The sequence below is a fragment of the Bos grunniens genome, chromosome 1 (genome assembly GCF_055505025.1).
Source record: "Bos grunniens cultivar Pamir isolate PY7600 chromosome 1, Bosgru_T2T1.0, whole genome shotgun sequence".
In the NCBI taxonomy this organism is placed as follows: Eukaryota; Metazoa; Chordata; class Mammalia; order Artiodactyla; family Bovidae; genus Bos; species Bos grunniens.
Window position 1 is genome coordinate 5,780,881 of NC_141165.1, and position 22,978 is coordinate 5,803,858.

The window sequence follows — 22,978 nt, forward strand, 5'->3', positions numbered from 1 at the left end:
CTTGGGTGGCCCTACATGGCATGGTTCATAATTTCATTGGGTTAGACAAGGCTGTGGTCCATGTGATCAGTTTGATTAGTTTCCTGTGATTGTGGTTTTCATTCTGTCTGCTCTCTGAGGGATAAGGATAAGAGGCTTATGGAAACTTTCTGATGGGAGAGACTGACTGTGGGGGAAAGTGGGTCTTGTTCTGATGGGCAGGCCATGCTTAGTAAATCTTTAATCCAATTTTCTGTTGATGGGCAGGGCTGTGTTCCCTCCCTGTTGTCTGACCTGAGACCAAACTATGAATAACTTCAGATATGCAGATGAAACTACCCTTATAGTAGAAAGCAAAGAGGAACTGAGGAGCCTCTTGATGAAAGTGAAAGATGAGAGTGAAAAAGTTGGCCTAAAATTCAACATTCAAAAAACTAAGATTGTGGCATCTAGTCCCATCACTTCATGACAAATAGATGGGGAAACAATGGAAACAGTGAGAAACTTTATTTTTGGGGGTTCCAAACTCAGTGCAGATGATGACTGCAGCCATGAAATGAAAAGACACTTGCTCTTTGGAAGAAAAGCTATGGCCAACCTAGACAGCATGTTAAAAACCAGAGATATTACTTTGCCAACAAAGGTCCATCTAGTCAAAGCTATGGTTTTTCTAGTAGTCATGTATGGATATGAGAGTTGGACTATAAAGAAAACTGAGCACCAAAGAACTGATGCTTTTGAACTGCGGTGTTGGGGAAGACTCTTGAGAGTCCCTTGGACTGCAAGGAGATCCAACCAGTCCATCCTAAAGGAAATCAATCCTGAATATTCATTGGAAGGACTGATGCTGAAGCTGAAACTCCAACACTTGGCCACCTGAAGTGAAGAACTGACTCATTTGAAAAGACCCTGATGCTGGGAAAGATTGAAGGCGGGAGGAGAAGGGACAACAGAGGATGAGATGGTTGGATGGCATCACCGACTCAATGGACATGTATTTGAGCAAGTTCTGGGAGTTGGTGATGAACGGGGGAGCCATGTGCTGCAGTCCATGGGGTCACAAAGAGTCAGACACGACTGAGCAACTACTGAACTGACATCAATAATAGTTTTCATAGGAACATCTCAAACAAGATGATCAGTTCTCATCTGTTAGAATGCCCAAGGTGAAGTAACAGGAACTGGATTTACCTACCAATTGAAATAACCAAAAGAAATATATATGTTTATTAGTTCATTTCATGTACATATATATGAAATGAAACAACAATTGTCAGGACACTGGACATCAGGAATAAGACAGGGATCCCTGCAAGATGAGAAGCAAATGAGATGGTCCCTACAATTGCTCCAGTTTACTGCCAAGGGTTTCCAGGCCATGGTGCAGGAAAGGGAGTTCAGGTAGAGCCCAGTGCACTCCCTGAGATGAACAGACAAAGCTGAGAGTCTGGGGAGACCAAGGGATGAGAGTTCAAAGGACAGAATACCAGAGAGGCATGAGCTGTGCAGAGAAACACAGAGCTCTGCAGAGGATGCCTCTTTGTTTTTCATCAGAGTGCTGATAGAAATGTGAGGAAATGACCCAACTGGGGAACATCCATCTAGAAAGGATTAGAGGATAATTTTCCATTGCTCACAGGGTCAAGGATAGTGCCTTTTACCATTAGAGAGATGGGAAAACTCGTAATTTATAAAGCACTAGGGAGAAACTTCAGAAAGGTCTTATTTCAGTAGTAGGAAATAATTAGCCTTAAATTAAGTACCACTCTGGACATACTTAACAAATCATAATACCAATGCCCAAAAGGATCAAACTGTTTCCAAGTAGCTTAACTGCTTCCCCAAACAAAGTATATGAACATTTATAGGAATGTAAAAGTATCCCATATCCAAAAAAGCAAATTTCATAATGTCTGGCAGAAAAAAACATACAATCAAAAGCACAATCACTCAAAACCAAATCAGAACTAACAAAGATGTTAAAAATTAGCAAATATGTTAAAAGTTATTATAACTAAATTATATATGTTAAAAAGTTAAGTAGAAACATAGAAAAGGTAAAAAAATATTTAAATACATTTGTAGAGATGAAAGCAACACTGTTTGGGATGAACAATACCCTGGATGGGATTAATAAGAAATTAGATTTGATAGAAGAGAAAACTAGTGACCGTGAATATGTAGCAATATAAATTATTCAAAATAAAACTCAAAGACAAAAATGATTAAAAAAAAATGAGAAGACCCTCAGTAGGTTTCAATACCCTCACTCAATAAGTGGCCAAAACATAGACAGAAAATCAGCAGGAAGAATATCATAGGCTTGAAGAACACTATCAGTTAATTTGACCTAATTTATATTAACAGAACACTGCACGCAATAATAGCAAATGCAAATCCTTTTCTTTTTTAAGGATAAAAATTTTCTGGAATTTTTTAAAAATTAATTTTTGTTGAAGTATAGTTGCTTTACTCACTGCTCTGTGGTGACCTAAATGGAAAGGAAATCCAAAAAAAGAGGAGATATATACGTATATATATAGCTGGTTCACTTTGCTGTGCAGCAGAAACTAACACAACATTATAAAGCAACTATATTCCAATAAAACTTAATTGTAAAAAATTCCAGAAATACACACTGTTTTCAAGTACATGTGACACATTTACCAAGATAGACCACATTGTGTATCATAAAAACATTCTCAAAACTTTAAAGGATTCAAGTCATTCCAAGTATAGTCTCTGACCAAAGCAGAATTAAATTGAAATCAGTAACAGGAAAATCTTTAAAAAATCCCAAAGTATTTGGAAACCAAGAAAGCCCTTCTAAATAACCCATGCTCAAAGAAGAAATCAAAGGTGAAATTAGCAAGTATTTTGAAAGTAATGAAAATAGAAATCACCATATACCAGAATTTGTGAGGTTCCACTAAAGCTGTACTTTGGAGATCTTGCATACCATTAAATGCCTATACTGGCAAAGAAGAAAGATTTGAAATCGAAGACCTCAGTTTTCATTTTGAGAAACCAGAAAAAGAGGAACAAGTTAAACCTAAGGTAAGGAGAAATAAGGAGTAATAAAATCCAAACAGAAGTCAATGAAATAGAAAGGAGAAAATAAATAAAATCAAAGTGTTTTTTTTTTTTTTTTTTCTATAAGAGCAATTAAATGGGTAAACCTATAGGCAAACTCACTGGTGAAAATGAAAATACAAATGACCAACATCAGGAATGAGAGAAGAGACATATTCTACAGATATTAAAAGGATAGTCAGGGAACATTGTCAGCAGTTTGGTGCTACTGGTAAAGAACCTGCCAGCCAATGCAGATAGGAGACACAGCTTCCATCCCTGGGTCAAGAAGATCCCCTGGAGGAGGGCATGGCAGCCCACTCCAGTATTCTTGCCTGGTGAACCCCATGGATAGAGGAGCCTGGGGGGCTACAGTCCACAGGGTCACAAAGAGTTGAACACAACTGAAGTGACTTAGCATGCACTCTCCTGTATGTGCTCAGCCACTCAATCCTGCTCTTTTGTGACCCCATGGACTGTAGGTTTTGCTTATTAATTAGACATTTTGGTGAAATAGACAAATTACTTGCGGTACACGAATTACCGAAGCTCACTCAGGGAAAAATAACCTAAATATTTATTCCTAAACCTATTAATGAAAATTGAATTTGTAGTTCAAAACTTTCCATAAGGAAAACTCCAGGCCAAGACGACTTCACTGATGCATTCAACAAAACATTTAAGGAAGAAATAGTATCAATTCTACACAAACTTTTCCAGAATACTGAAGAGGAAGGAAAGCTTCTGAACTCATTCTTTGAAGCCAAAACCACACAAAGACATTACATGAAAAGGAAACTACAACATTCCTTGTAAACATGGATGCAAAAATTCGAAACAAAACTTTAGCAAATCAAATCCAACAATATTAGATCAATTGTGGCAATCATTATATGTGTATACTTATATCAAAACATTGTATACTTTATTGTTAATTTTTCCATTCAATTTTTAAAGTTTTTATTAAAATATAGTTGATTCACAATGTTGTGTTGGTTTCAGGTTTACAGCAAAGTGATTCAGTTATAATACATATATTCATGTGTGTGTATATATATATTCTTTTGAAAATTCTTTTCTAGATAGGTTATGACAAACTATTGAGGATAGTTCCATATGTTATACAATAGGCCCTTGTCGCTTAACTGTATTATACATAGTAGTATGTACATATGATGGAGAAGGCACTGGCATCCCACTCCAGTGCTCTTGCCTGGAAAATCCCATGGACAGAGGAGCCTGGTAGGCTGTAGTCCATGGGGTCGCTAAGAGTCGGACACGACTGAGCGACTTCACTTTGACTTTTCACTTTCATGCACTGGAGAAGGAAATGGAAACCCACTCCAGTGTTCTTGCCTGGAGAATCCCAGGGACGGGGGAGCCTGGTGGGCTGCCGTCTATGGGGTCGCACAGAGTCAGACATGACTGAAGCGACTTAGCAGCAGCAGCATGTATATATGAATCCCAAACTCTTAATTTATCCTCCCCACATTTTCTCTTTGGTAACCATGTTCCTTTTCTGTATCTGGGAGTCTATTTCTGTTTTGTAAGTAAATTCATATGTATCATATTTTGGATTCCACATATAAGCAGTATCATAGGATGTTTGTCTTTCTGTGTTCGGATTACTTCATTTTGTGTGATAATCTCTAAATGAAGTATCCATCCATGTTGCTCCAAAGGGCATTACTTCATTCTTTCTTATGGCTAAGTAATATTCTATTGTGTAAATATACCACATCTTCTTTATCCATTCATCTGTCAATGGACACTTAGGTTGCTTGCAAGTCTTGGCTATTGTAAATAGTCCTGCTATGAATATTAGGGTTCATGTATCCTTTCAAATTATAGTTTATTTCAGATATATGTTCCAGAGTAGGGTTACTGGATCAAATGGTAACTCTATTTTTAGGTTTTTAAGGAACTTCCATACTGTTCTGCATAATGGCTATACCAATTTATATACCAATTGTTCTCACCAACAATTAGGAGGGTTCCTTTTTCTTCACACCCTGTGCATCATTTATTATTTGTAGAGTTTTTGATGAACATTGTGCCCTTTAAACACATACAAATTTTATTTATCAGAAATAATCCTAAAATAGATAAAAAAGATAGTATGGAGTTGGCCCCAGGAATGCAGAAATCATTGCACATTTGAAAGTCATCGGATCATATTTGCCCTGTTAATAACATTACTCATGATATTGTTTTTCTGCATTCTATTTCAATATTAAACTTCTGTGGCATTCATAAAGGTTAATCAATTAATTTGTGAGGTTGTCGTGAGGATCAAGTTAAGTAATAGATGCAAAGCCTTAATAATGGGCCAAGCACAATTGGACAGTAATACATTTTTGCCAGTTAGGAATCTACTTCTTGCTTGATTGGGTTCACAAACACATCTATTTCATAGAAAAAAAAAAAAAGAGAACATTGATCATATCCTTCTTATATTTATTTCTGAGCTGGCATTTCCTGTTGTGGCCTCACCAACCAGCCATTGTCCCCATGATTTTGGACTTGATTTCATGACCCTTTAGAACTACTTGAAGTGTTGGCCTCCAACAAGATAAAAATGATAAATAGTTAAAAAAAAAAAAAGTGTAAATTGAGGCACTATTTCCTTCATTGAGAAAGTCTTACTACAATAATAATAAAATCAGTGAAATATCTGTGTGTTTAGTGATGTAGTTGACTTACTTACGTCATGGTGCAAGCTTCTTATCTTGTCACGGGCCAGTGAACTGTTTGTGGATTGGCACTTTGACTACCAAGGTCTTAGAGTATGTCGTGTCTTACACAGAATTTGGATTCTGAAGTCAGCATTTATACTTGCTCTCATTGAGTCATACTACGGCACATATTCTAAACGTGTATATAAGGATGTCATCAGTAAATGTGACTTTGACATATTTGACTTCCCTGGTGGGTCAGATGGTTAAACGTCTGTCTACAATGTGGGAGACCTGGGTTCGATCCCTGGGTCGGGACGATCCCCTGGAGAAGGAAATGGCAATCCACTCCAATACTATTGCCTGGAGAATCCCATGGACAGAGGAGCCTGGTAGGCTACAGTCCATGGGGTCGCAAAGAGTCGGACACGACTGAGCGACTTTATTTTACTTTACTTTACTTTGACATATTTACTTTTCTCTTGGGGTCATTGTGTATAATGAATACAATATGTACTCCAAATTTTGCAACTAAAAAGTGGTTTTAGTTACAACTGAAGTAGTAAAAATAGCTGTATGTTTCTTACCTTGATCAATCAATCCTTTGACAAAGATCAGAGATGGGGTAAGTTGCTTCACATGTGACAGTATCTGTTGAATGATAATGGCTCTCCACACATTGTGTAGAGATGAACTTAGAGAATGTATCTGAGAACAAGTACTGATATTGACTAGTAACATCTACCATGGGTATGGGGATGATGTGTGATAATACCACATAGTAAGTATTGCCATCCTTGGCTAGCAATTCCAAGTTTATCCTCCTACTAAAAACAGTGACTTGGATTATTCTGTTGCAGGACATGAAAACCTTGGCAGAAAAGAAGAACCAGGTCTTACTTATGAAAGTAGAGATGCCTCTCTTCAAGAATATTACATGGATGTGACTTTTCTCATAGATGCTTCCAAAAGAATAGGAAGTGATGAGTTTAAGGAAGTGAAAGCTTTTGTAACCTCAGTGCTTGATTATTTTCATCTGGCCCCAGATCCACTGACCTCCACCTTAGGAGACAGAATAGCAGTCCTGACCTACTCTCCTCCAGGCTATATGCCCAACACAGAAAAATGCCCCGTCTACCTAGAATTTGATTTGGTCACTTATAACAATATACACCAAATGAAACATCATCTCCAAGACTCCCTTCAGCAGCTCAATGGAGATGTTTTTATAGGCCACGCCCTTCAGTGGACACTTGACAATGTCTTTGTAGGAACTCCCAACCTGAGGAGAAACAAAGTTATCTTTGTTATATCCGCTGGTGAAACCAACCCTTTAGACAGGGAAGTCTTAAGAAAGGTATCTCTGAGAGCCCAGTGTCAGGGCTACTCCATGTTTGTGTTTTCTTTTGGTCCTCTACACAATGACAAGGAATTAGAAGAATTAGCCAGCCACCCACTGGATCATCACTTAGTCCAGCTTGGCCGAACCCACAAGCCAGATTTGAACTATATCGTCAAATTTATCAAGCCATTTGTTCATTCAATCAGACGTAAGTCATTAAAGTTTTATTTTCTGTTGCTTTTGCAATAGATATCTCTGTGTACAATCCACCAGTAACATGATTCTCATTTTCGTCAAGAGTGGTGGCGTCTTAGGTGTGAGTAGGAGGCGATGAGAAAACCACAGGGGAAACCCCAGGTCCTAGTGACCTTGAGCTCTGCTGTCTCACTGTCAAGAAACTAATAAGTGTCTTTTAACTCTAACCTGTGAGGGCTCATTATGTGTCAAGTCTTTTAAAGGATTGGATCATTTAATCCTCAGGATGGCCCTCAAAGGAGAGTAGTAATATCCCCATTTTACAAGTGAGAAAACTGAGGTTCAGAGACATTAAATCAGTTGCTCAAACGCTCACAGTTAATAGCAAATTCTAGACTCAATCCTATGCATTCTGACCCCAAAGTTGTGCTCTTGTCCATTAAGCTATACTTTAATTACTAAAGCCTTAATGAAAGTATTACAGTGACATCACTTTAATAAGTAGTACTCCACTCCCACCACCCTCCACCTACTCCAAGGACTTCTGTTTTACCTTGTCACTGTAAGCCAACTTTGGTTCTGGCTTGAATTATTAAGAGCCAGGGGCATGAATCTCTTGTAGAGCCTCTGTCTCAGACAGCTGGCTCAGGCACAGCCAGGCAAGCGGTTTGCGGGTCTCTTTGCATAGTAGGCATTTGAGAGAGGTGTCCCAGTCTCTGTCCATGTGCCATAATTCCAGACATGGTTATAGGAGCAAACCTAAGAGCTGTAGCATCAAGCCAGTCCTGGCCAGTGCCATGAATTAGGAGTGCAGCAGAGCCACACTCGTAGCTGCTACAAGTTTAGTGGGAAATCACAGGGATACAGATTTTTCTGGTGTTCATAAAGCCCACAGCCCCAGAACCCTCAGAAATCTTGGCACTTAGGATTTATATTTAGTGGCAAGTTTGTCATTTGCAAAAAAAAAAAAAAAAAAAAAAGCCTTCTTCCAACCTCAAGATAAATAAGGCAGATAATTTCAATAGTTAATGCTGTCTTCCAGAAAGTCCTCCTTTCAGAAGGAGAGAAACAAATGATAGAAGGGGTTAAGAGTTATCCTTGAATCATATCACAAGCCTGTAACACAGAGAGCATAATTTTTGACTGAATCACTGCTACATCTCGCTGACTTTGCCAATGAGGTATTGCAAAGTCAGAAGGTACATACTTTGCTGAGTCTCTTATAAAATGAATTTGCTCTTGGAAATACCCCCAACTCCAGGAAAAGATGAACTGACTTTGGGTGATAGAATATGGAAGGGTAAAATTTAGACTAACTGTCCACTCTCTCTCTAGGTGGCATCAACAAATACCCCCCTGCAGACATGAAACCCAAATGTGTTAACATCACCTCTCCCACTCCAGAGAATAATGGCATAGGAAACACTGTATTGTGAGTTGACAAATTCACAGTTTGGGTCATATTACCACTAGAAAAAGTTCTTAAGAAAATAATTTGAAATAAATGGCATTTTAGTTTTCAGGATGCAAGTTTGGTTGTGGGGTATGTGTGTGTGTGTGCATGTGTGTGTGTTTTAAATGTTCCTGATTTGTGACAACATCACAGATCTGGTGTTAATAGCACATAGAATATGATGCATATTAGAAAGAACCATATTTCTATTTCTGTAGTTTTTATGAAAGAAAGGGGCTATTAACACCTTATTAGTAACTATATAATATCATTCAAATACTGGGTACTATCAAAACAGAAAACTTACATATCAAAGGTTAGATGTAATAGTTTTAGAGAATAAGAAAAAAAGATGAAAAAGAAAAACTCATAAAGTGGCAACAAAAACATACCGTTTTGAAACAGTACCCATATGGAGCCTGGCGGAAAGAATTCTTTTAAGTTTGATTTTGCAAAGTCCAACCCTAAGTACTCAGTAAAAATTCAGTAGTGAAAATAATATGGTTTGGAGCCCTATTATTAAACATGGGCACAAATGTTTAATTTCCCTTTGGAATATGAAAGAGTTGGCCCTCCAGTCAGATATCTTACACAAACTACCTTTGGACTATTCCAATAACATGCATAAAATTGATTCCTGTTACCTTAGCTGCCTGTAACTACACTGAATCCTGAAAGGGACTTGGTTAACCTATGTTTCATCACTTTTCTCTGTTACCTTAGCCTTCTTCCTGAGGTATATGAAATTGAGATGGAGAACAGTGAGCTTTCGGGTGACCCCGATTCCCAGCAGCAGCATTTCTTTGAAATAGGGAACAGTCATAGTAACAGTTCTGGTATCAACACTAATTTGATTCAGAGGTTATACATGCTCCTTTCATCTGGGGAACTGATGATGCAAGACAAGAAAGAGGCACATTCAGAAGAAATTACATCTCCAGCAAATGACAGACAAGATGAAAAAGGTAACCTTGAGTGCCGAAGAGTTGACAAGCCTGAAATACCTTTGTCTGGATTTTCCCTGGTAGAAGATGAGCAATTAGAACTCATCTGGATGAATAGATATGGCATAATAGAAGCATTTATCATCTAGACTATGTGGGGTCCCCAAAACAAGGGGACAAAGGAGATAAAACTCTAGAAGGGTGAAAAAAGGGGGCCACTGGTGTTGACAAAACCAGAACTAGATACAAATGCCTGGGGTGAGTCAAGGTATAAAGATATAAGAGGGGCAGGGGGGAGGACCACAGGTCCTGGGGGAGCAGGAGAAGCTCTGCATTCTTTGGGAGATGGGGGAGAGGAGAGGAAGTGGACGTCAGGCCTCCAGAATGTGAAGGCTGGGGGGTCTGCTTTATCCCTTGGTGACCAGCGCGTTCCTGGCTTGAAATGTAGGCTTCTGGCTGAGCCCCAGTGCAGCAGAGACCAGACAGGACACAGCTGCTATGGTTCTGAGATATCTTTGTGCTTCTTAGGGTGCATGGGGAAGTGGCTATGAATGCACAGCTAAAGAGAAAATAGAGACAGAGAAGAGGCAGCCATGACTGGTTTCAGAGCAACTGTTCACAATCTCTGCTGTGTACCAAAATCATGGGAGAAATTATTTTAAAATAAATATTCCTGAATATCTACTAAAGGTGAAAATATGCATATCCTATGACCCAACAATTTTACTGCAATGTCTATACCCAACAGAAAAATATATGTTTACTAAAGGCCAGGTATGAGAATGTTCAGAGCAGAATTATTTGTAACGGCCTCAAAGTGGTGACAGAGATGCCCAACAGTGGTATGATATACATTTGTACAGTTATATAATAAAGCACTATATATGTGTACATTATGTACATAATATACTCTATGTGCTGTGCTGTGCTGTGCTTAGTCACGCAGTTGTGTCCAAATTGTTGTGACCCTATGGACTGAAGCCTGCTAGGCTCCTCTGTCCATGGGGATTCTCCAGGCAAGAATACTGGAGTGGGTTTCCATGCCTTTCTCCAAAGGATCTTCCCAACCCAGGGATCAAACCTAGGTCTCCCACATTACAGGCAGATTCTTTACCATCTGAGCCACCAGAAAGTCCCAAATACTATATACATAAGTATCAGTTCAGTCAGTTCAGTCACTCAGTCGTGTCCGACTCTTTGTGACCCCATGAACTGCAGCATGCCAGGCCTCCCTGTCCATCAGCAACTCCCAGAGTTCATTCAAACTCATGTCCATTGAGTTGGTGATGCCATCCAACCATCTCATCCTCTGTTGCCCCCTTATCCTCCTGCTTGGAGTACTTCCCAACATCAGGGTCTTTTCCAATGAGTCAGTTCTTCGCATCAGGTGGCCAAAGTATTGGAGTTTCAGCTTCAGCATCAATCCTTCCAATGAATAGTCAGACTGATTTTCTTTAGGATGGACTGGTTTGATCTCCTTGAAGTCCAAGAGACTCCCGAGAGTCTTCTCTAACACTACAGTTCAAAAGCATCAATTTTTTGGTGCTCAGCCTTCTTTATGGTCCAATTCTCACATCCATACATAACTACTGGAAAAACCATAGCTTTGACTAGATGGACCTTTGTCAGCAAAGTAATGTCTCTGCTTTTTAATATGCTGTCTAGGTTGGTCATAGCTTTTCTCCAAAGAGCAAGCATCTTTTAATTTTATGGCTGCAGTCACCATCTGCAGTGAGTTTGGAGCCCCCCAAAATAAAGTTCTCACTGATTCCATTGTTTCCCCATCTATTTGCCATGAAGTGATGGGACTGGATGCTGTGATCTTAGTTTTTTAAATGCTGAGTTTTATGCCAGCTTTTTCACTCTCCTCTTTTACTTTTATCAAGAGGCTCTTTAGCTCTTCTTCACTTCCTGGTGGTGTCATCTGCATATCTGAGGTTATTGATATTGCTCCTGGAAATCTTAATTTCAGCCTGTGATTCATCCAGTATGGGTGTTTTGCATCATGTTCTCTGCATTATAAGTTAAATAAGCAGGGTGACGGTATACAGCTATGATGTATTCCTTTCCCAATTTGGAACCAGGTCATTGTTCCATGTTCAGTTCTAACTGTTGCTTCCTGATCTGCATACAGATTTCTCAGGGGCAGGTAAGGTGATCTGGTATTCCCATCTATTTAAGAATTTTCTACATTTTATTGTGATCCACAATAGCAGCAGCAGATGTTTTTCTGGAACTCTCTTGCTTTTTCAATGATCCAGTGGATGTTGGCAATTTGACCTCTGGTTCCTATGTCTTTTCTAAATTCAGCTTGAACATCTGGAATGGAAGTTCATTTCATGTACTGTTGAAACCTGGCTTGGAGAATTTTAAGCATTGCTTTGCTAGGATGTGAGATGAGTGTAATTGTGCGGTAGTTTGAACATTCTTTGGCATTGCTTTTCTTTGGGACTGGAATGAAAAATGACTTTTTCAGTCCTGTGGCCACTGCTGAGTTTTCCAAATTTGCTGGTGTATTGAGTGCAGCACTTTCACAGCATCATCTTTTAGGATTTGAAATAGCTCAACTGGAATTCTATCACCTCCACTAGCTTTGTTTGTAGTGATGCTTCCTAAGGCCCACTTGACTTTACATTCCAGGATGTCTGGCTCTAGGTGAGCCATCACACCACTGTGGTTATCTGGGTCATGAAGATCTTTTTTGTACAGTTCTTCTATGTATTTTTGCCATGTCTTCTTAATTTCTTCTGCTTCTGTTAGGTCCATACCATTTCTGTCCTCTATTGAGCACATCTTTGCCTGAAATATTCCCTTAGTATCTATCAAATTTTTTTTGAGAGATCTCTAGTCTTTCCACTTCTATTATTTTTCTCTATTTCTTTTCATTGATCACTGAGGAAGGCTTTCTTATATCTCCTTGCTATTCTTTGGAACTCTGCATTCAAGTTGTTATATCTTTCCTTTTCTCCTTTCCCTATAGCTTCTCTTCTTTTCTCAGTTACTTGTAAGGCCTCCTCAGACAACCGTTTTGGCTTTTTGCATTTCTTTTTCTTGGGGATGGTCTTGATCACTGCCTCCTGTACAATGTCACAAACCCCCATCTATTTTAGTGCTTCAGGCACTCTATCTATCAGATCTAATCCCTTGAATCTATTTTTCACTTGCATTGTATAATCGTAAGAGATTTAATTTAAGTCATACTTGAATGGTCTACTTTGCCAAAAAAGGTCCATCTAGTCAAGGCTATGGTTTTTCCAGTGGTCATATATGGGTGTGAGAGTTGGACTGTGAAGAAAGCTGAGCACCAAAGAATTGATGCTTTTGAACTGTGATGTTGGAGAGGACTCTTGAGAGTCCTTTGGACTGCAAGGAGATCCAACCAGTCCATTCTAAAGGAGATCAGTCCTGGGTGTTCTTTGGAAGGCCTGATGCTAAAGCTGAAACCCCAATACTTTGACCACCTCATGCGAAGAGTTGACTCATTGGAAAAGACTCTGATGTTGGGAGGGATTGGAGGCAGGAGGAGAAGGGGATGACAGAGGATGAGATGGCTGGATGGCATCACCAACTTGACGGACATGAGTTTGAGTGAACTCCGGGAGTTGGTGATGGACAGGGAGGCCTGGTGTGCTGAAATTCATGGGGTCACAAAGAGTTGGACACAACTGAGCGACTGAACTGAACTGAAATGATGTTTCGATGCGAGAGTTGGACTATAAAGAAAGTTGAGCGCCGAATAATTGATGCTTTTGAAACATTGTGTTGGGGCTCTTGAGAGTCCCTTGGACTGCAAGGAGATCCAACCCATCCACCCTAAAGGAAATCAGTCCTGAATATTCATTGGAAGGACTGATGATAAAGCTGAAACTCCAATACTTTGGCTACCTGATACGAAGAACTAACTCGTTTGAAAAGACCCTGATGCTGGGAAAGATCGAAAGCAGGAGGAGAAGGGGACAACAGAGAATGAGATGGTTGGATGACATCACTGACTCAATGGACATGAGTCTGAGTAAACTCTGGGAGTTGGTGATGGACAGGGAAGCCTGGCGTGCTGCAGTCCATGGGTTCACAAAGAGTCGGACACAAACTGAGTGACTGAACTGACTGACTGAGAGACTGTAGACTCCAGGTCCAGGTCGCCTCAGGCCAAACAACTGACAGGGAGGGAGTGCCGCCCCACCCATCAGCAGACAATTCGATTAAAGTTTTACTGAGCACTGGCCATGCCCACAGAGCAAGACACAGTTTTCCCCACAGCCAGTGCCTCCCATCAGGAAGCTTGCACAGCCTCTTATCCTCATCCACCAGAGGGCAGACAGAAGAAATAAGAACTACAATCCCAGCAGCAGCCTCCAGAACTACCACCACAATCACAATCACAGAAAGCTAGCCAAAATGAAAAGAAATAGGGTTATGTGCCAGATGAAGGAACATGATAAACCCCCAGAAAAATAAATGAAATGGAGGTATGCAACCTCCCAGAAGAAGAAGTCAGAATAATGATAGTGAAGATGATCCAGGATCTCAGAAAAAGAATGGAGAAGATTCAAGAAATGTTTACCAAAGACCCAGAAGTACTAAAGCACAAACAAACAGAGATGAACAACACAGTAGAAGGAATCGATAGCAGAATAACTGAGGCAGAAGAACAGAAAAGTGACCTGGAACACAGAATGGTGGAAATCCATAGTGCAAAACAGAATGTAGATTAGGGTTAGAATGAAAAGAAATGAAGACAGCCTAAGAGACCTCTTGGACAACATCAAACACCCCAGTATTCACATTATAGGGGTCCCAGAAGGTGAAGAGAAAGAGAAAGAGAAAGGGACCAAAGAAGATGTTCAAAAATGAACATATGTTTCATTGGTATTCTAGAAGGAGAGTAGAAAGGGATCCATTCAGGAAAAAAAAAGAAAGAAAATGGCCAAAACTTCCCAAATTTGGTAAAAGACACAATGTTATAGATTTTTAAAGTTCAAAGAAAACCCCACTCAGACATATTAAAATCAAACTGCTGAAAACAAAGGAGAAATAAACAATCTGGAAGCAGTAGCTTCCCTGGTGGCTCAGATGGTAAAGCACCTGTCTGCAAAGCAGGAGACCCGGGTTTGATCCATGGGTTGGGAAGATCCCTTGGAGAATGGAATGCTAACCCACTCCAGTATTCTTGCCTGGGAAATCCCATGGACAGATTAGTCTGGCAGACTACAGTCCATGGGGTCATAAAGAGTTGGACATGACTGAGTGATTAAACACAACAGTAGGGAATATAATTAACAATGTAAGCACAGGAATTACAGGCAGAGCTTTACCATCTGAGCCACCAGGGAAGCCCTCCACTTCTGTATGTGTGATGTATAATAAAATAGAAAAATGGAGAAAACTTCTGAAGGGGAGAAATTATGAGAAATGACAATAAATGAGAAAGTTATTGATAATGCTTGCTTGATTGCAATCCTTCTGATTCTACTAACCTTGGCATTTTCAGCCATAAACTACCTTGAAATACCAGAGAATGTGATTTAATTGATATGAGTGTGGGCTTGGCAACTGAATGGTCAGCAAATATCAGGCCAATTACAATGCATAGATGCATTTGGGAAACACAGATTTAGGGGGTTCTTTCCCAGGCTTGGGCTGCCCCATTGGCTCAGTGGTAAAGAATCCACCTTGCAATGTAGCAGCTGCAGGAGATGGTGGCTTGATCCCTGGGTGGGGAGGATCCCCCAGAGAAGGGCATGGCAACCCACTCCAGTATTCTTGCCTGGAGAATCCCATAGACAGAGGGCCTGGTGGGCTACAGTCCATGGGGTCGCAAAGAGTTGGACGTAACTGAGAAACTATCACTATAGAAGTGGATGCTGTCTTTAATCATTTCTCTCAGAGAAGTCTAGTTGACTGATTGATTTGGTGACTTGGTCAGCCCTGTTCCTTCAAGTCCGTCTGAGTCTCTTCAGAAAATCTCACTTTGGCTTTCCTCTTAGGCTTATGAGAAATTAGAATTTGAAAGTCAGAAAAGCTTTAGAAATCTCTGAGTTGTACTGTGTCTTTTTATAGATAAGGAAGTAGAAGATGCAGACATCTGAAGCGTCTTCCCAAAGAACATCCACAGCACCTACTGCTTTGTCACAGTGATTCATACTCTATAATTATGTTTATAAAACAAAAGTACACCTTAAAGCTTGAAAAGGAGATAATAAAACCTACCTCTGGGTTGCTGAAAGGTTGGAAATGATACCTTTGAAGCTCAGACTACACACTGTGCCTGGTACATAATCAACTAGGCTTGTCCTGTGAATTACCTGCCTGGTAATATGTTTGAAAATTAAAAATAAAAATCCATTGTGAAGAACAGTCAGCATTTACACTGCTTTGCTCACTTTTGTTTTCCCAAAGAGAATGGGCTTTTCTTTTTACCTGCCCATTTTTTCTGATGTTTTCATTTTAACCACCTACTTAATGTACACGCTTTCTATTTGCTCATCATAATGTACATTTGCAAGGTTTTGATGTACGTTTTGAAAAGTGTATCTGTATTCATTTTTCCATTATGCCAACCCAGGGACTCTTTCTTAGCCTTTATTTTTCCATCATTCAGGGCTTTGTCTCTCAAAGTGTGGTCCCTGGACCAAGAACATCAGCATCATCTAGGAATTAATCAGAAATGCAGATTCTTGGAGTCTACCAAAGACCTACTAAGTCAGAAGCTTGGGTCAGGGCCTTCCAGATGACTTTGATGCAGGCTAGAGTTTGCCAACCACCAACCTAATGTATAGATCTTGAGCCTGAGTTAGTCTTCTTAATGGAGGTCCCGTCACTAGATATTACAAGTATTTGGGGAAAATCCTGTTTCTGTAAAATACTAATAAGTAGGTTTTTTTTTTTTTTTTGGCATGATTTCTCATTGACTTTAATGAGCTCATTTTCAATGTAATTCTGAGAGAAGGGCTAATAGTCAAGCCACTTTGACCACTTTGATTTTGTTTCAGGGAGCATCTTTTCAGACTTATGTTTTATAGAAACCACTTTGGGAAACAGTAGTTGAAAGAATGAATCCAGAGGACAGACACGAATTTGAATCTTATTTCTGCCATTACTGGTCATTTGATCTTGGGCACATTGTTTTGCCTTTCTAAGAGTCTGTTCTCCACCTGGGGTAACAGTACCCTACATCATAGGTTAATGTGTGCAATAAATGAACGTAAAGTGCTTCAAACAGCAGTTTGCAAAGAGTAAAAGTTTAATAAATGTTGGGTATTGTTTAAGATGATGATAATGATAATGATGATGATGGCAGCCATAGTGGAAAGAAGGCTAAACTGAGAATAAGGAGATCCAGATGCTAGTTTTGGTTCTGTCGGTAACTAGCTTCGTGATCATGAAAAGTCACCTGATTGCCCTGGTCCTCAACTTTCTTTTTTGCATTATGGAGGCACTTGGGCAAGGCCACTGTATTTTATACTTTAGGGACTCTGTGAGACATACAAAGACTTTCAAATGCATGGATTTCTAAGAAATAGTACTAAAGGACTCTATCTACCTGAGAATGGTTACATATGAAGAATCATGGAGATCTTCTTTCCTGTGTCCCCTTTTACAAGTGCCCCCATGTCACACACACACACATACAAAAATGGCATGTTTCTCAGTCATTCTAAATCTTTGTATGACAATTTGCCCAGGTGTAAAGTCTTCTTAGGGAAGCACAGGCTGGGGGGCGTGTTGTCAAACAAAGTGCCATTTAAATATTGGATCTGTTCTATACATCTGTGTCTCTTTTGCTGTCTCACATACAGGGTTGTTACCACCTTTCTAAATTCCATATATATGCGTTAGTATACTGTATTGGTGTTTTTCTTTTTGGCTTATTTCACTCTGTATAAAAGGCTCCAGTTTCATCCACCTCATTAGAACTGATTCAAATGTATTCTTTTTAATTGCTGAGTAATACTCCATTGTGTATATGTACCACAGCTTTCTTATCCATTCGTCTGCTGATGGACATCTAGGTTGCTTCCATGTCCTGGCTATTGTAAATAGTGCTGCAATGAACATTGGGGTACACATGTCTCTTTCAATTCTGGTTTCCTTGCTGTGTATGCCCAGCAGTGGGATTTCTGGGTCATAAGGCAGTTCTATTTCCAGTTTTTTAAGGAATCTCCACACTGTTCTCCATAGTGGCTGTACTAGTTTGCATTCCCACCAACAGTGTAAGAGGTTTCCCTTTTCTGTACACCCTCTCCAGCATTTATTGCTTGTAGACGTTTGGATAGCAGCCATTCTGACTGCTGTGAAATGGTACCTCATTGTGGTTTTGATTTTCATTTCTCTGATAATGAGTGATGTTGAGCATTTTTTCATGTGTTTGTTAGCCATCTGTATGTCTTCTTTGGAGAAATGTCTATTTAGTTCTTTGGCCCATTTTTTTATTGGGTCGTTTATTTTTCTGGGATTGAGCTGCAGGAGTTGCTTGTATATTTTTGAGATTAGTTGTTTGTCAGTTGCTTCATTTGCTATTATTTTCTCCCATTCTGAAGGCTGTCTTTTCACCTTGCTTAGAGTTTCCTTTGTTGTGCATAAGCTTTTATTTTTAATTAGGTCCCATTTGTTTATTTTTGCTTTTATTTCCAATATTCTGGGAGGTGGGTCATAGAGGATCCTGCTGTGATTTATGTCGGAGAGTGTTTTGCCTATGTTCTCCTCTAGGAGTTTTATAGTTTCTGGTCTTACTTTTAGATCTTTAATCCATTTTGAGTTTATTTTTGTGTAAGGTGTTAGAAAGTGTTCTAGTTTCATTCTTTTACAAGTGGTGGACCAATTTTCCCAGCACCACTTGTTACAGAGATTGTCTTTTCTCCATTGTATATTCTTGCCTCCTTTGTCAAAGATAAGGTGTCAATAGGTGCATGGATTTATCTCTGGGCTTTCTATTTTGTTCCATTGATCTATATTTCTGTCTTTGTGCCAATACCATACTGTCTTGTACTATGGGTTTGTAGTAGAGCCTGAAGTCAGGCAGGTTGATTCCTCCAGTTCCATTCTTCTTTCTCAAGATTGCTTTGGCTATTTGAGGTTTTTTGTATTTCCATACAAATTGTGAAATTATTTGTTTTATCTCTGTGAAAAATACCGTTGGTAGTTTGATAGGGATTGTATTGAATCTATAGATTGCTTTGGGTAGTATACTCATTTGTACTATATTGATTCTTTAAATCCATGAACATGGTATATTTCTCCATCTATTAGTGTCCTCTTTGATTTCTTTCACCAGTGTTTTATAGTTTTCTATATATAGGTCTTTTGTTTCTTTAGGTAGATATATTTTTAAGTATTTTATTCTTTTTGTTGCAATCGTGAATGGAATAGTTTCCTTAATTTCTCTTTCTATTTTCTCATTATTAGTGTATAGGAATGCAAGGGATTTCTGGGAGAGGGAGAGGGTGGAATGATTTGGGAGAATAGCATTGAAACATGTATAATATCATATATGAAATGAATCACCAGTCCAGGTTCGATGCATGATACAGGATGCTTGGGGCTGGTGCACTGGGATGACCCAGAGGGATGGTATGGGGAGGGACGTGGGAGGGGGGTTCAGGAGGGGGAACATGTGTACACCTGTGGCAGATTCATGTTCATGTATGGCAAAACCAATACAATATTGTAAAGTAATTAGCCTCCAATTAAAATAAATAAATTTATATTAAAATCTTCAAAAAAAAAAAAAAAGGAACTAACAGAAAAAATAAACAAATACATAAATATTGGATCTGTAGGCCTTCTTTATACCAGGTAAGGATTCAGATCTTTCCCATCCTGTACATGTTTCTGTTACAGAGGACGTGTGTTGCTAGAGCTTGGGTATTGGAACTCATGTTTGGATATCCTGAATCCACATATGTGACAGAGTGAGCATGATTGGAGTTATGATACATTTCGTTTAGTAAACTGGCCTGTTCCATTTCCCTTGTCAAAGGATACAGCTTTCCTGAGTGAAAATTCTGAGAACAAAGCAAAGAGCATTACAAGAGAAACACCGAAGGAGAGCAAGCATGGTTTCACCACACTGAAAGAATCATAGCAAGAGCCTTAATCATTCAAGGATTTCAGAATGAAATCTCAGGATGTCATAACAGAGATCCTTAGCAATATACTTATTTCAAATGGAAGAAGAAATCAGACTCTTTTTAAGGTGGAAATTCTTTTACAGTAAGGACTAGTTGATTGGTTTTACAGTAAAGCCTAGTTCTGCCAATTAGACTACATGGGGATATATCCTTAAAAAATGAATGAGCTAAGTTGCAGCTTCAGAATTCTGAAGAAAAACTATGTAAAACAGAAAAACTATGTAAATCATAAGAAATATTATTTTATCAAAGAAAGTACATATCCAATGTGCTTATTTATTATGTAACTGGAAATTTGTACCTCTTAATCCCCTGAATCCTTTCCAGCTTCCACCTATTCGTTCTCTGTATCTATGAGTCTATTTTTATTTTGTTTTGTTTGCTTATTTTGAATTTTAGATTCCACATATAAGCAAGATCATGTGGTATTCATCTTTCTCTGTCTGACTCATTTTACTTAGCATAAAACTCTCTAGATCCATCCATGTTGTCACAAAGGGCAAGATTTCATTTTTATGGCTGAGTAGTATTTCATTATATAGACATAGATTATATATATATATATATATATATAATTTCATTATTTATTTATATATACACAATACACATTTATATATATGTGTGTATATATATAAATATTCTTTGTATATTTTGCATATTAATTCCTTATTGGACATATCCTTTGCAAATATCTTCTCCCATTCAGTAGGGTGCCTTTTTCTGTTTTGTTTTGTTTTGTTTTGTTGATAGTTTCCTTAACTGCAAAAGTTTTTTTTTAGTATCATGAACTTTCATTTGTTTATTTTTGCTTTTGTTTGTCTTGATAAAGAGTCAGTCCTTTAGGAAAGCATGCTGCCTATGTTTTCTTCTAGGAGTTGTAGGATTTCAGAGTTAAGTTTTTAATCCATTTGAGTTTACTTTTATGGTGTGAGAAAGCAGTCCAGTTTGATTCTTTTTTATATAGCTATACAGTTTTCCCAAAATAATGTATTGAAGAGGCTGCCTTTTCTCCATTGTGTATACTTGTCTCCCTCTTTGTAGTTCAATTGACCATATAAACATAGGTTTATCACTAGGCTCTCAATTCTGTTCCATTGATCTATATGTCTGTTTTCTACTAGTACCATACTATTCTGATGACTGGATTTTTTGTAGTATAGTTTGGAATCAGGGAGCATGATGCCTATGGCTTCACTCTATTTTCCTCAAGGCTGATTTGGCTATTCAGGATCTTTTGGGTTTCCATACAGATTTTAGAGTTAATTTGTTCTAGTTCTATGAAAAGTGCCACTGATATTTTGATAAGAGATTGAGTTGAATCTGTAGATTGCCTTTTGTAATATAGTCATTTTAACAATATTAATTCTTCCAATTTATAAGCATAATAAATCTTTCCACCTATTTGTATCATCTTCAATTTCTTTCATCAATGTTTTACAGTTTTCCAAGCTATTCCTGTGAATTGTGCTTCAGAGTTTTCTTGACTAGAGGCTTTCTTACTCCTTCATAGACTGTTGATTGGTCAAGAGTTGCCTTGAACTCCCAAGTACTCTGGCTCTATGAGGTTAAAGCCAGTAGCTGGACACCAGCATTCCAAAGACCAGTATGAGCTGATGCTGGAAGCCTAAGCTCACAAGGAGGTGATCAGGGAAGAGTGGGGAAGAGGGATAGGAGGGGAGATTACCGCCAAAAAAAAAAAAAAAAAAGAAATTAATGCTAAAATTAATGCTAAAAAAAAAAAGATTAGAGGGATTCTGGGCAGAACCCTTCTATCTCTGCACTTTTCTTTTACCAGTCACTAAATATGCTAAGCATCAAATTTCAGATCATCAATGTACCAGTATTTTCCCAGGAAGAAGTATATCTATACTTCCATTTACATGTTGTTCTTTTATACCTATGATCACACCACTATTTTATCATGACTATTGAAAATGGCAAAACTATGCCATTTTTTTTTCTTATGTGGCATGAAAAGGAATAGACTCTAAAGGGAATATTTTAAATAAATCCAGTGACATTAAGAGCAACACATATTTTTGTTTTGCAGATGGTGAAGACACAAGATGATCATAGCAGAAAAGAATATAGCTCCATTGGCATGAGAAATTCCACACGGTTCTAACTAAGAAGTATAAATCGTCTATTAGAAGTGGAGTCGTAAGTGGCAGAAATTTTTCACAACTAATAACACGTTAGATTTGTTCTGTTCCGAATCTGAGGGAAAGACTTCTCTGAGTGAAGACATCAATGAGCAGACCCAAGAAACTAGGAATGATTTCATTTCTCCCGAGAACTGGGATAACTGACTTTGAAGAGTTAACTGAATCCTTTCTTTGACAACTCTGTATGAGGCATCAATTGTAATGATGCACCTGCCTACAGGATATTTTTGTCATCATTTTTTATCGTATCTGTATCTCACATTGGACTGGAGTAAAAAGGATTTTGGATTAGAATTTCCCAGGAATGCCTTCTGTTTTTGAGAAATGAAAGTCCGTGCCCATGTCTTCATTTCTGGTATGTCCCTAGAGCTGCATTTAACACTGATTGATCTGTAAGACCCCATCTGCCCAGCTGCTACCATCATAGACAATGTTTGCCCTTTCCAGGACATTTACAAAACAATGACATTTGTAAGAAAGAAAAAAGTGAGATAAGGCTAATTTTATAAAGCACTATTGTGTGCCGTGATCATCTGTTCTATATTTTAGCTTGCTTTACTCTGTTTGTACTTGATTTTGGCTGCGGACAAAACAAAACATTCTGGAAAAACATGAGTACTCTATGTGACAGAACTGTTCTTGGGAATTGCAATGTTAGCAAGAGACAAGTTCTAAAATAAAGACAAGTTTGACATGGACACTTGTTCTGTTCATTTTTACTTCACTGTAGCCCAAGGCAGACTCATTAGACCACCAGTGCAGGATAATTACCAAGTCAGTGAGTATACTTTGTATATTTTTAAAGTGACTATGTTAAGGGGGTACTACTAAAGGCACTTTTATACTTTTTCTCTATAATTCTCCTTAACAATACTCTTGTGTTCAAATATTTTTAAAGTAATCCAATCAACTAATTCTAGGTTGTTGAAAATTTTTACAGTAGCCTTTACTGCTCCCTGGGAAGTTCTAGAGCAAACTCTACTCATTTAATAAAGTTTTATTTTCCCCTAAGAGTACATAAGA

General features: G+C 38.5%; 1 protein-coding gene across 1 annotated transcript in view; it reads left to right on the forward strand.

Moving 5' to 3' along the window:
- COL6A5 (collagen type VI alpha 5 chain) overlaps positions 1-22,651 on the forward strand; it is a 150,609-nt gene extending 127,958 nt beyond the window's left edge. The window contains exons 38-41 of the mRNA XM_086416162.1: positions 6,587-7,276; positions 8,599-8,695; positions 9,440-9,681; positions 21,841-22,651. Of these exons, the coding sequence (XP_086272288.1) occupies positions 6,587-7,276; positions 8,599-8,695; positions 9,440-9,681; positions 21,841-21,860 (1,049 nt within the window). The 3' untranslated portion in view covers positions 21,861-22,651. The remainder of the gene's footprint in view (positions 1-6,586; positions 7,277-8,598; positions 8,696-9,439; positions 9,682-21,840) is intronic.
- Positions 22,652-22,978: the final 327 nt, after the last annotated feature.